General features: G+C 43.4%; 1 protein-coding gene across 5 annotated transcripts in view; it reads left to right on the top strand.

Annotated features, from left to right (window-relative positions):
• Window positions 1-13,517, top strand: part of FBLN2 (fibulin 2) — a 117,343-nt gene that overhangs the window by 86,516 nt on the left and 17,310 nt on the right. For 4 of the 5 annotated variants that reach the window (XM_062585379.1, XM_062585381.1, XM_062585378.1 and 1 more), the window contains exons 5-9: window positions 1,269-1,455; window positions 3,684-3,890; window positions 6,895-7,011; window positions 7,461-7,562; window positions 8,994-9,134. In XM_062585379.1, the coding sequence (XP_062441363.1) occupies window positions 1,269-1,455; window positions 3,684-3,890; window positions 6,895-7,011; window positions 7,461-7,562; window positions 8,994-9,134 (754 nt within the window). The remainder of the gene's footprint in view (window positions 1-1,268; window positions 1,456-3,683; window positions 3,891-6,894; window positions 7,012-7,460; window positions 7,563-8,993; window positions 9,135-13,517) is intronic. The other variant, XM_062585382.1, reaches the window with a different exon arrangement.

Genomic DNA, 13,517 nt, shown 5'->3' with positions numbered 1-13,517 from the left:
GCTCGCCCCAGGTTGGAGATTTCTCTCCTGGGAGGCAGGAGCTCAGTTTGGTTTTCTTCTGTTCCGTTCTTGGACTTTGTGTTGACATAACTAACCGGTGCCAGGCGGAATTATGACTGGTTTATGTGTCTGACGCCTGGTCACAGATTGAATATTGGAATAGTCTGAAATCACTTCTGGTTCAGAGAGGCTGTTCCAGTGTGGCTGCGAATTGTAAACGCGTGCTGCCCTCCTCGGTATCTTGACTATCGAAGGATTTACGGAGGGAAAAAGACTCCGTTTCTCCGCATTTTGTAACTATTCCACCAGAGCTCAGGCATCGAAGTTTCTGTATTGGGGTTGCAGGGACATCATGTACAAATCGAGGAAAGCGTCTTCCTTCACATACGATCTCTGTACGCCTCTGTAGCAGAGACTTGCAGGTCCTCTGCTTCCTTGCTTGATTAGGGATCCACTCTGCATAAGGACTTTTTTGAATCTTATTTGGGATCTGTTATAATTTATCTGATGTACTTTTTTGGCCTAACTGTGCAGTGAGTTCATTTGTGGCTCAGTAAAGCACGGACTGCTTTTGCCTGCCACCTGCACCCGAGGAGTCCCCAGGAGAGAGTGCGTTTCAGGGATAACCCAGTGCACCAAGCTGTTGCTGCGCTCCGTTTGTGCTGCTGCTTTAGCTGCATTCATGAAAGGAGTAAAAAAGCAGATCATCCCTAGAGTACACCCTAGCCTTTCTGCAGCCACAGTCTCAGTGGGATGGTGGCCAAGACAATCAGGTATTTAAAGGCTACAATAGGTTTGCAGAGCAGTAATGCATGGAGAAAATACTTTTTACTGTTACACTGATGGGGCTCAGAGGCTGCCAATGGTCCTAACGTCTACACGAGGTATTTTAAATTCCTTTTACGTCACCTCAGAGAGCTAACTAGACTATAGAGCAAGCGAGTGTGTATCTATATTATTTTACTTACGCTGTATGCGTAGTCATGGCTGTGAGTAAGAGCTGGGCAGAGGTGACCTGCAGCACCCCTGTTGCTTGCCCTGTTGCAGAAATGCATGTCACAGCTAGACTGTGCATTTATCCTGACTGTGATCGACCCGCTTGTGTAGGCATGGCCAAACGAGTGCAGCTAGTTTGCAGCTCTGTAAACCTTAACTGCTTTTGCAGATGCTCCTTTATAAAAGTGCAGACTGGCTTCAGGCGTGTGCGTGCGCTCCCCTCGGAAGGACAGCTGAGAGAGGCTGTTACTGACGGTCTTTTTCTGTTGCAGCAATGCTGTGATTGCTGTAACCTGGGCCTGCGATTGCAGAGCGAGGGGAAAACCTGCGAGTCCAACATAAATCTGGGCTACCCCTGCAGTCATGTGATGCTGTCCTGCTGCAAAGGGGGGGATCACTTTATTCATCCGGAAATAAAAAAGCATCCTGAGCCTTTGCCGACGGTGACACCTGAGAAGGGTAAGTGCTTCACTTTTAATGAGAAGAAGTTGCAGACAGGGTCTCTCTCTTGGGCGATCGTAATGGGAGGTGTTGGGAGGAGTCATGCTGCAACAGCACCAGCTGCACTCTCAGATCAAGTGTAGAGACTCGCTTGTTCTTAAAACAGTTTTGAAAAAGAAAAAATATGTAGGTGCTACTGATTCTCAGAACATAACCTGCCTTTTAGTGATTTTTTCCCCTAGAGTTACAGAGTACAGAGACCTGTCACACATCGAAGAGAGGTAAGAAATGTTCTCTGGGTGAGAAGTGTTTATGAAAGCCATGCAGTGCAGAACATGGGGTGAAGGCCAGCTAGGTCAGACCTGCCTGGCAGCTTCCTTCCTTTTATTTCTTTCCTTTTTTTGTTAAAGACATTTTTAGAGCACTGGTGGGCAGGAAGCCACCGGACCCATGTAAGAAGCAAAGGTGAAGCTGATCATTGTCTTTTAGCAGCAGCAAAACTGAAAGATTCTGCGTGAAACAAATTGTGATTTTTTTTTCCAAAGTAGGCCAGGGATTATGATACCGAAGAAACCTTCTGGGAACAGATTTCATAACCCACTTAGCTAAAAATACAACTGTAGCACTGAACATCATAGCACCTCTCCCACTGTATGCACTGGAGGAGCAGCAGAGCATTGCAAGTTCTGCGAGTTTTTTTTTTTTTTTTTTTTTACTCTTTCAACATATGCAGATAGTGATCCTGAAGAGTGAAGTCAAATCCCTGCAGCCAAAGAGGCACGACTAAGGGAGTGTGGCAAATCTGGAGCTTAGGCAGCGAAACTTCTTCTGTCAGCCTGAGCTCACGTTCCTTTGAGCATCACCCTTTAGGCATCTGTTATGAATTGCAAGATTTTTTTAGTCTTTATGGATAACCTCAGAGATATCCTGGGGTTAAAATTTTGTCCATGCTCTTTGCATGAACTCATCTCTCTAACAAACGCAAGGGTTTATTTCGACCTAGCTCAGACCTCACTGAGTTCGTTTCTAGAGTTCAGAGACTATGAAACTTTGATAAGGATCAGATTTAGAAATCTCAGGGGATTCTTTCAAAAATTCTTTTTTGGACAGTCTTTTTAAAATAGGAAGACTTTAAACAATTTTCTAAGCAAAAATGTGAAAGTTTGCAAAAGATTACTGACAAAGTTGAAAGATGAAGAACAGCTAATGCATTCTTGGTTTCCTTTTTTTTCCTGAAAACCATAGCTTGTGAAACTCCTAAGTGCAACTTTGATTTTTTTTTTCTAATGCTCAGAGGATTTTTCTTTTTTTTTTTTTTTCCTTTTTCTTTTTAAGTCCAACCTAATGTTAGCAGTGTTTTCATATGGAAATCTTTCTGGTCTCTGAAATCTCTGCAGAAAAGAACACAAGAGCCTCTTTACAGGAACTGTTCACTCTCAAGGGTTTTGACTATTTTGTAAAACTCTTGCTGGTAAGAGTGAAAGAGTTCTTAGAGACTGGCATCTTCTGCTCATGTACAATTGATGTGCAGCAATTGCAGCCCCAAATTGCCCTGTCAACGCACTTTGGCGTGGCATCAGTGGAGAGCACAAGTTTGCAAGTATGTGTTTAAGAAGCTGACTGAGGAACTCACTGAACAGTGAAGTGTCACAGAAGGTCTTAAGAAACTTGGTCAGTAGATGAAAAGTGGGATAGTGCTTTTGCCAATGTTTAAATGCAGTAGACAGGAAGACAGGATAACCATGTCGTTGTTAAGTGAGTCCCAGACAATCTGATGAAACAGCTCACACTAGCTACAAAAGTAGCTATAAATCAATGGAGTTAATGGTTTTGAAAGGAGTTTACCAACTAACTGGATAACTTTTCCTTCTGAAATTAGAAATTCAGTGTGGGTCTACTGTGAGGCCAATTTAAGATGGGGCCTTGATGTGATACCCTGGTACAAGAAATAGCAATGATATTAGTAGTCAATGTGAAAGGTGAGCTTGTGACTTGCCAAGGTCCCCGTTTTTCACAGTGCCTCCTGTAAAGCACCAGCCTGCCTCCAGCCTTACAGAGTGAAGGTAGTGGACCTTCAGCAAAATAGTCGGTTCTTCAGGATGGATACATTTTCTCTTGTCCTTGGAGTAACTGTTTCGGGTAGATTTCACTGTATCTGGAGTTTGTATGGCCGGATGTTTCATGCTATATGGTGCTAATGCCAGAAGTAGTTGTTAGAGAAGCTCTGTGTTTTGCTGTGTTGTTAGTTTCAGAGACTGATGATCACAACGAAGCCTTGTCCATCAGTAATGAAGCTGAACTGTCAAATAACTTGCCTGGAGATGACCTGGATGAATGTCTTATCTACGGTGGAGAACTCTGTCAGCATTTGTGTATAAACACTGTGGGGTCCTACAAGTGTTCGTGTTTCCCAGAATTCACTTTGCAAGACGATGGGACCAGCTGTTCTCCAGGTGAGGAAAATGGGCAAGAAACCATGAATGATGATGTCTTTGGCTTTCTACCTTCACTGAGATACCAAGCTTTCCTCTATACAGAACAGCAAGGCTCTATAAATTTCCTCTGACAACTGCTCAGACATATCAAGTTTATAATCAGGAATCTCACCTTAATCAATGATCTCTAACAACTTAATGAGGGTTAGATTGGCATCTTCCATTAAGAACTGAGAAGAAGAAAGGTCCACTTTTCATGCGAGAATTTATGGACTTATTCCTTTTTCTCCTCAGAAACCTTCAAGATAATTACAGGATAGAAAAGCACAGATTTTGGAAAATTAGGGGAAGTAGTAGTTTGAACCAAATCCTATCTTCATAGGAAGGCCTAGTCTGAGCATCTGACAAATTTCTTCTTCAAATCTGATTGCTGGTTATGATTTCAGGATTTTCTCTGTGTATTATTCCTTGTTTGCTTGCCTTCTTATTATATATTTAATTTCGACTCCCGTGTGCCAGGACAAGAGGCAATGGGCAGAAACTGAAGCACAGGAAGTTCTGCCTGAACGTGAGGGAGGATTTCTTCCCTGTGAGAGTGACGGAGCACTGGCACAGGTTGCCCAGAGAGGTTGTGGAGTCTCCTTCTCTGGAGATCTTCAAGGCCACCTGGATGCAACCCTGTCTACCATGCTCTAGGTGACCCTGCTGAGCAGGGGGGTTGGACTAGATGGTCTCCAGAGGTCCTTTCCAACCTTACTGATTCTATGATTCTATGATTAACATCTTTCAATGACATAGTATCTAAAAATATCTAAGTGGTAGAAGTCTCCGAAAGAACATCTATTGTACTGTAACTGTTTTGATGTCTAGAGTTCTCCAATGGCAAGATTTCAAATCAGATAATCTGAAAAGTCAAAATCTTAGATTAGTTACAAGTGCTTTCAATTATTTAACAAGCAAAAGAAGTGTTGCCATCCAATGACAAAATTCCTTAGACTTCAAATACTTTTTGCCCAAGCCAAATAATGAGCATTCATTATGTCATTCCTCTCAACATGCTGTTACAGCACTTGCATCAATAACGCATTTGACAGTATTTCTGTGGCAGCTGTCTCCGCTCTGGTGTTTATATTGAAATTCTAGGGAAAGAGCCTAATCCAAAAAAAGTAAAGAAAATGGTTCTTATTTTAGTTTTGCAAAATTTGGCTTGTTCGCTCACCTGGAGCGTATGTATATTTTTGTTTTGCTTTGCTTTGTTTCTCGCGTGGCTAACTCTGTTAAAACTGTGGGTTTAGGTTAATACGTTTTGTGTCTGGGTGGTCAGCACTCTGGGCAGCTCTGCAAGGCTGCGGTGCTGACAGCTGTCTGGGGTGCAGCGGGTTTGCAAAGCGCAGCTCAGGTACAGGATCCGGGTGAGGGCAGGGTCTGGGAAGGAGACACCCAAGACGTGTGGAAGGAGTGGGGCGAAGCAGGGCTGCTGCCGGCGTTCCCCACCAGCTGTTCATAGCCTGAAGTGGTGGTGTGTATTGAGCACGAGTCTTGACATAGCTGCAGGGTGAGAGTTAGGCTCCTTAGAGAGGGAAAGAGGAGACATGCAGTAAGTGAGGATCTCAGGAGGCTGCCAAAGCGACGGAGGGCAATTTCGGTGCCCCGGGGTGGAGTGCTGGGTCAGGTTAAAGGCTGGGAGAAGGAAGTGGCACTTCACTGCTGGCAGGGCGAAACGGTGCCTGCTCTGCCTGCCGGGGCAGCACGGGGGCCTTCTGCTCCTCACGGTGCTGTCTGTGCACATGCGTGTGTCTGCCACGTGGCCTCTGCGTCAAGACCCACGCCAGGCAGCTTTTAGTATCACAGCTCGAGTAATTTTTACTCCTGTGGTTAGATGCAGTGCTTTTACATAAGTACCTGTCTTTCCATTCATCTCCCAGTGCATTTCCTCTTTGCTGGACTCTGAATGCTTCTATATTCAAATTTGCTTTTTAAAAGGTGTCACTATTTTCGTGAGACTTGGAGGAAGTGATGTTCTTGCAGAGGCTCTGTGAGGCAAGAAGAAACTTTACATTGGAATCTCTTCAGCTACTTCTCCCTTCTTTTATCTCTGTCTGAGGAAATCATTTGGGATATGCCACAGGCAGGTGTCTCGCTTTCTCCTCTGGTGTGTCGTGGCCCGTTGTACACCTGTGACTGCATTTTAAAATGAATTCACTCTTCCCACCCCCCAGACCTGTATAGCGGTTACACTGCATCTCTTACTGTTGTCATTACTTGGTGGCTCACGCTTTGCTCCATGTGTCACTTGAGCTAAAACGAACGGGAACAGGGCACATCCCTCTTAAGGAAGAATTTAGCCTTATGGATTCAGGCTTCCATTCTGATGATATTTAGAAATTGGATTATTCATATTGATGTAACAGAGATTTTTGTAACTATTCTGACATCTTTGATGTTTGATGAAAATCTTAATGACAGATACCAGTTTCTTTTCCTACTTGGCCGTGGAAAAAGTCATTCTGGGGTATCCTGTGCTTGTAAAGATGGGCCTCTGTTTTTCATCCTATGTTGAAATGGGGTGGGCAGCCTATTTTTTGAGTTTTTTTGAGCCTATTTTTATTGAGTTTTGCTTCATTTCTTGAGTATCAGATGAAAGACAGGCACTGTCTTTACAGTATACAGCAGCATTTTAAAACTTAACACTTGCTGCTTGATTAATTAGATGTTGACACATTTTATTCTACAGAAGTTATTTCCAGCCTGGCTTCCTCGTCTATGCCCCTGGTGTTTGTGAGTGTCTCCATTAGCTCTCCATGCGTGTGCTACCAGATGGTTGTTTGCAACAAGTACAAGTGAGCTTGAAGAACTGGTTATTCACCTCCATGCATTTTACACAGACAGTTATCAAGGTCACTAAAATGTTTCCTTCTGTGACAAACCACAGTGGACTGGGATGGAAGGTTTGATGGGGGCTCTTGGCTTGGGATGTTTGATGGATGTGATGGTCCATCCAGGATCCACCTCTGCCTTACAGATCCTGACAGAAGACAAGCGACGAGGCTGGAAGCAGAAGCCACTGTCCCTCCAGCTGCCTCTCTGGCTCAGCCTCTGCTCATTGTGTCCTTACAAGAAGAGCAGGATAAGTGTAAAGGTATGTCAGACGGATAAACTGCAGACACAGACGCGTGAGGAATGTCTAGAAGGGTGGAATAAAGTTTCAATCCTCCCTTCCCCAGTCTGAATTCAGCACACATCCTTAATTTGTTACCTCTGGCATAAGGCTGAAGAATTGTCAGGGGAACCACGAGGCAGTAATTCGAGGCTATGCTCTGATTTCAGGGTTATTACACACTTGCTATTTAGTTTGGGGCAAGCAATGCAGCTGTGCAGTGTAATGTGAGCAATTCAGGTAGGAGGGGCACAGGTGTGTTTCCATGTGATAGGAGGGTTGAAAGTAGTGATCAACGCTCCCGGAACAGATGTTTACAAACTATTTCCCATTTCCAAAGCTGAGATTATATTTGGGTGACCCAGAGTTTTGGAACTTCAGCTGGTCTGTGTTGTGAATTTTAATATATTTTGCAATTTTATTTTGTATAGATAATGGCCCCTGCAAGCACATCTGCAACATTGTGGAAGGAAATGTTGTTTGCTCTTGTTTGTCTGGATATACTATAATGGCTGATGGGATTTCTTGTGAAGGTGAGTAAGTGGTTAAGATACACTTTGGAGACAGGGCTAAAAGACTTTAGTATTGATCCCACTGCTCTTAGATCCATAGGTGTTTCCCGAAGGGTTCTTGATTTTCAGTATTGTGAAGTGCCAGTGGCAGCACAGAGGAAACCTTCCTGCCTCTGAAATGGTTTGGCAGAAGGAATAGCAGATCTGCTTCGCAGATAACTCCTGAAGCACATCTAGCCAGTATGTCTTTCACAGGGGAATTTCAACTGAAGGCAAGCTGGATTATTTGCTGTCCAGTCACCCTTTGCTCTTCTCCTCTGACCTCCCACCCTCTTGGTGCCTCTGCCCAGCATGGTCTCCTTTGGTCTCCGCAGGCCTTGCCCAGCTCCCGTCCGTCCAGCTGTGCGCAGGCAGCTTTCCCTGACAACGGGAGCAGCTGGCACGTCGGTGTCCCCGGGAGCCCCCTCAGAGCCAGAGCTCTGCCTTGCTGATGGTTTTGTTTGGTTGTATTTCTGCTTGCCTGGAAAACCTGAATCGATGAGGTTTCGCTGGGGTGAGGAGCCCGCCCTTACGAGCCGGTGTAGCTCTATGGTTTTCCCATGGCTCAGAAGTCCAGACCTGTGCGGTGATGAACAGTGAATTTCAAAGTTGCATCACGATCATTCACATTATATAATTTTAAATGAGCATATTTGGACAGTCACAAAGGAGATCTTTGCACAGCAAGGATTTGGAGGTCAGGAGCAGTGCCCTATGACTTACCGTAATTTTAAACCTGTAAGTATGGGACCAATAGCAGCCAGCAAATAGAAGCTTTTGATGCTCAGAACTGTTCACAAGTGATTCACATCACTCTTAATCTCACGTCTTATTGAATAACAAATCATTTTGATGAAATTCCAGATAGTCTGTGAAGAAAATGGGAATTTAATATCACAAGATAAATGTTCACTCTGCACTGCTTACTCAAGTGTGGTGGGAGCTAATTTGATTAATTATTGTCAGAATCAAAATGGGCATTTCAAGGCAGTCTCCTTCCTACAGGAGATGAAGAAATTCAGAAATGTCACTAGAAGCAGTGAGTTTAAATTTCAGGAAGAGGATGTTTGTATTCTCTATTAGACGTCTTTGTGAAGGTATGAGCGGTGATGCACCGCAGTCGGTTCCCTAGGAAGGCCTTGCGGGGAATCTGCGCTGCTGCCTGGTTTTTAAGAACAACTCCTTCTGCAGTGACAAAGGTGTAGGGACAAGAGCGAGGACTGGACGGTCGCTGAAGGTTTGCTCCAGCCCTGTTTTCAGTGTAACACTGTAAATATTGTGGCGTGGTGCTGTTGTAGCAGCTCCAACACACTTCATTTAGAGAGCTCCAGTGTGAAAGAAATGTTGTCTCATTTCAGAAATCATTCTAATAGAATTCTGTTTTTCCCTTTTGGTTGCAATATGTTGATATAGATTTGGATGAGTGCCTCACAGGTGCTCACGCTTGTTCCAGAAGACAATTATGTGTGAACACATTGGGATCATTCTCCTGTGTCAACCACAGAGTGATCTGTGCAGAGGGCTTTATACTCAACAGGCATAGAGAATGTGTTGGTAAGATGATAGGTATAAGCCGTTCACCACAGCATCATAATTCTTCATGCTATGCAATGCATTTAAACCATTTGTGCTAAAAGGCTCTCTGGCCATCTTCGCATATGACATTTCAGTATGAGTTAGTAAAAACACATGTGCACCATTTGCTCAGCCATTTAACATCATGATTTGTATGCTATTTGGCTTTTTCACTAGCAATACATTCTCAGGCTACATATAATTTTGCTCGAAAGTCATAAAAGTTCATAGGTATGATGACCACAGCAGTACTGATGACTGTTAAACTGGACTAAGACAACATAACAGTTGATCTCTCTGCTCAGCGTCAGTGCTGCCAAATCCCCAGGCATAAAGCAGCAGCAAAACTTCGTAAGTATTACTCCAGAAATCTGCACAGCTCCAGGCAGAAAAGATCCATCCCCAAATGGTGAAGTTTTAAAATTCAGATCATCTCTTTGATGATTCTGGAACAGATATCTCAATATAAAAGTCAAAGATGCATCATAGTGTTGCAATATCACCGCTGCTATTTAATTTAAGAAACCAATCTACTTTTACCAGCATTTGGTATATTTATAAGGATTTCATTTGCTTCAGACAACAATGTCCTGCACTTACGAAAGAGCTTCTGTGCGAGATGCTTGTCCAGAAGCCAGTCAGGCACCTGGGTTGAGGGAGTGTTGTGTGGTAACGCTGTGAAAAGCGGAGCACGGCTCTGCTCTGCTCTCCATGTCCACGGACGGCTCTGCTCGCGACAGAAATCAGGGCTGCCTATGACTATAATGTCATGTGTGAACACGTAGTCTTCTCCTACTCCTGTCCTTCTCCTATGTCCTTCTCCTATGGTCCTTCTTCTATGCCTAGAGCATTGCATTTCTCACCATCCCAACCTTGCAGTGTCACAGCATTTGTTTTTGTTCCTGAGTTTGAAAGCTCTATGATCTCATTTGATTAATGAGCATCATATGGCATGAGGGCAAGAGCAGGAAAGTTTACACAGTGTTGTAGTTTCGAGCAGGAATGTGATTTAATATCTTGTGGATTTTCTTTAAATTGCCAAAACTAGATTTTTTTAAAAAAAATCAGATACTGCTAAGCATAGACATTTAATTTAAACTATATCGTTACATTAAATTTGTATCAGAACACTGCTGGAAAGGAAAATGCCTTTACAGTTAAGATATCAGACTGGAAGGTGGAAGCATGTGCAGTTGGCCACATTCTGCATGGTGCATTTCATAGCTTTAATGGAGCCTGGTGCATACACCACACTTCTGAAAATAAGGTCTGTTAAGTGAGCAGCTGAAGGAGCTGCCTCACTGTGTTTTCTGCTCCTGAAAATCTTGCCCTTTAATCCCTTGATTTTTTTTTTCTTGGACTGTGTGGTGAGGATATATCTGTCCTGTTCCCTTTTCTACATCTCCCAGCAGTGCTTTGAGGCTAAATTAATGCATGCTTGTCAGCAGCTTTGGCAGAAGGTGCTGTAGAAGATGCCAAGATGATCCTGTTATTCACTTTCTTCCTCTCCTGGTCTCTTCCCTCTGACATTATGGCAAAGTTTTACTGTGACTGATAGAAGACACATCTCAGACCTTGCTAGCGAGAATGAAATACGCAACACTTGCTTGTAAAGCTAAAAGATCCTCTTATCCTTCACTAAATAACACACTTGGTATTTCTCTGAGGCAGTTCACATTTTGCAGATATCCTTGTTAAACAATCTGGAAAACGGCGTTTCTCTTCCCTTCGAACAGATACCGCTGGTGTTCTCCCTGCTTGTATGCAGCTCTGCTGTGCGCCTGGTGCTTGCAGAGCGTTTGCTGTATTTAATGTTTTTGCTACTTTTCTAGTCAAAGGGAAAAGCCACAAGCGGACTGTGGTTTCTGATTTGTTGAACTGCCTTGCTGCAGCCGTGTTTGCCTAAGATATTCTTGCCTAGCTTAACTGCTTGTATGCTCCGTCTTGAGCTCTCTCAAACCCCATGTGGAAAGCTTTGGTAATTTGTTTGCAAATTGTTGTTGTTTTAATGACGTCACTACGTGCATATTTCAGGGAGGGGAGGAACAATCCTTGCAGAGCAGCAAACAGCTGATAACCTTTTATATCTTGAATTTCCTTTGGTCAGACTGTGGGAGATTATAATTCCAGGTACCTTTAAGAGCAGATATGCACAATTCCTGAAAGGCAACAGTGAAGAGCCACCAGCTGTTTAAATAGCATGCACACACCACCTTTGTGTAACTTTTTGAGTAGATATTAAAATGTCTTTAGGCCTGAAAGCTCCGTGTTCTCCAGAGATAAGAGCCAGGCTGGATGTTTTTAATGTGGATCGCTTTTGTTGGTAACTTTCAGGCAAAGTCATTACAACCTCCCACGTATGTGCTGACAGAAGACCACTGTTTTATTTTCTTTCCTACACCCATCTAAACTTTTCCCTCCTGTTAGAGAGTCCAGTAAGTGGCCACTTTATTGCTAAACCATAGGGACTGTACGTGAGCACAGCCACTAAAGAAGGGGATGGGTGGTCTCAAACGAACAGCGGTTCTAAAAAAACGGATGTATTCCATACGGCAAATTGAGCTGAAGCAATTTGAAGAGAAAAGAATTCATGAGTACAGATGCAGGACAAAAAAGTCTGCATTTCATGTTTTTGAAGAATGTTCAAAAATCTGAATTTAATGTAGAAGAAGTGTATACTGAAAAAATAGTAGTAGGTAAACGACAGTATTCCTTTGCAAAAATGTCAGCTTCTTAGATGCAACAGATATACTCATAGATCATGTAAATGTTCCTGTTTTCAGCAATAGTTCCAGGAAAAAAAGTGTTATGGGGCTATATTTCACTCTCTTTTTACTGACATAGAGTGAGGAATGTTGCCACCACACACAGAGGCCTAGTCAATTTGTCAAAAATTGACTATGACTGTCATTTCAGTATATTACTGAATTAGTTTTTCCTCTTAATTCCATTTTTGTAAATATCCTCTTCCCTACCCCACAGTCGTCTTGACTGTGTCGGGTGAAGACAAAAGGTGCTGCGGCGCTGGGCATTAGCTCCGTTTCGTGCTGAAACCCTAACTCCGTTTGTTCTAGCGCTGCTCTGTCAAGAATGTCACTGGCTTGTTGAGCTGGTTTGCAGTCCTCAAGTGAGGCAGGGTATTGGCACTCTTGATTTTGTGGATAATCAATAGCAGGGGGAAAGGAGAGAAAGAGAGGTTGTCTGGTTTTATAAAACTCTTTTGAGCCAAATATTCAACCCTCCCTGCCTTGTGCCTTATGGCAGAGCAAAGCAAGGGTGGTAGGTGCAACGCAGCCTGAGCAGAGCTCCCACACGAGCCTACGTGCTGCCCCTGGACAAGCTCGTCGCTGAACCGGGGTCTCTAAAGATGCTTTTCCCACCCTCACGCTCGTACCGAGGAGCACTGGCTCACAGTTCAAATCTTGCATCTCAGCCCAGGTCATAACCATGAGGTTTGAGAGATTCTCTTGTGCACAAGATTTTCACTGAACCCAAAATTCTGCAGCTAATTTTCTGGATGACATAGTTTTAATTTCTTCAGATGTGTTCTGGCCAGCTCTTCTTGTTTTCCCAAGACTTTGGAAAGCTGAAAGTTGAAACAAGAATATAGACAAAACATGAAATCATGTTAATTTATTTTCCTCTATGAAATCTTAACCCTCTTTTTCTCAGATCTGCTGTAGAGCCTGTTTCAATCAGTAGAAAGACTTGCAGTAGTTTGAATGCTGTTAAGTGCCTATTCATAGCCAGTTTCCTATAAATTTTTTTTTAAATCTCGTATTTATTTAAGAAATAAGTCTAATTAGGTGGGAGAAATCTAGCAAAGCAGCTCATATTCTTCTCCCACCATGTGAAGGCTTTTCTTTTCTCTTCTTTTCCAAGACAGCTTATGAAAACGTTGCTGCCTACACTTTGTGCTAATGTGCTGCAATTGCAAAACTGGCTGTACAGGCATTAGGACATAACCCTGTAAAAGCTTTGGGGTAGGCAGGTAGCAGCCCCTCAGAGGAGGTACCCCATGACCATGTGGGACTGGCAGAAGGATCCAGCCCGGAGCGGTGACCTGGCTGGGGAGGGACCTGCTGGCTCTGGAAAACAAATGCACAGAGGATGAAGAAAAGCAATAGCAAAGGAAAATAAAACATAAGTAAATGGAAAGTGAAATGGTCCCCATCTAGCAGGCTGGTCCTCCAGAACTCAGTGCACGTCTCTAGTCAGCTGAATTCAGCAGCTGCTGAACTTTCTCAATACTCCTCCTCATCTGTTCAGCAGAAAACAAGCCGATGCGTTTTATAAGACAAAAGATTTTAAAATGACTTTTCTTGGTTTTGTGCTCTGCAAGGGGAAATAATTTGTCTGATA

The sequence above is a fragment of the Rhea pennata genome, chromosome 12, assembly GCF_028389875.1.
Source record: "Rhea pennata isolate bPtePen1 chromosome 12, bPtePen1.pri, whole genome shotgun sequence".
Lineage (NCBI taxonomy): Eukaryota > Metazoa > Chordata > Aves > Rheiformes > Rheidae > Rhea > Rhea pennata.
The sequence above is the reverse complement of the archived record's forward strand: the minus strand, read 5'-3'. Positions and strand labels throughout refer to the sequence as shown.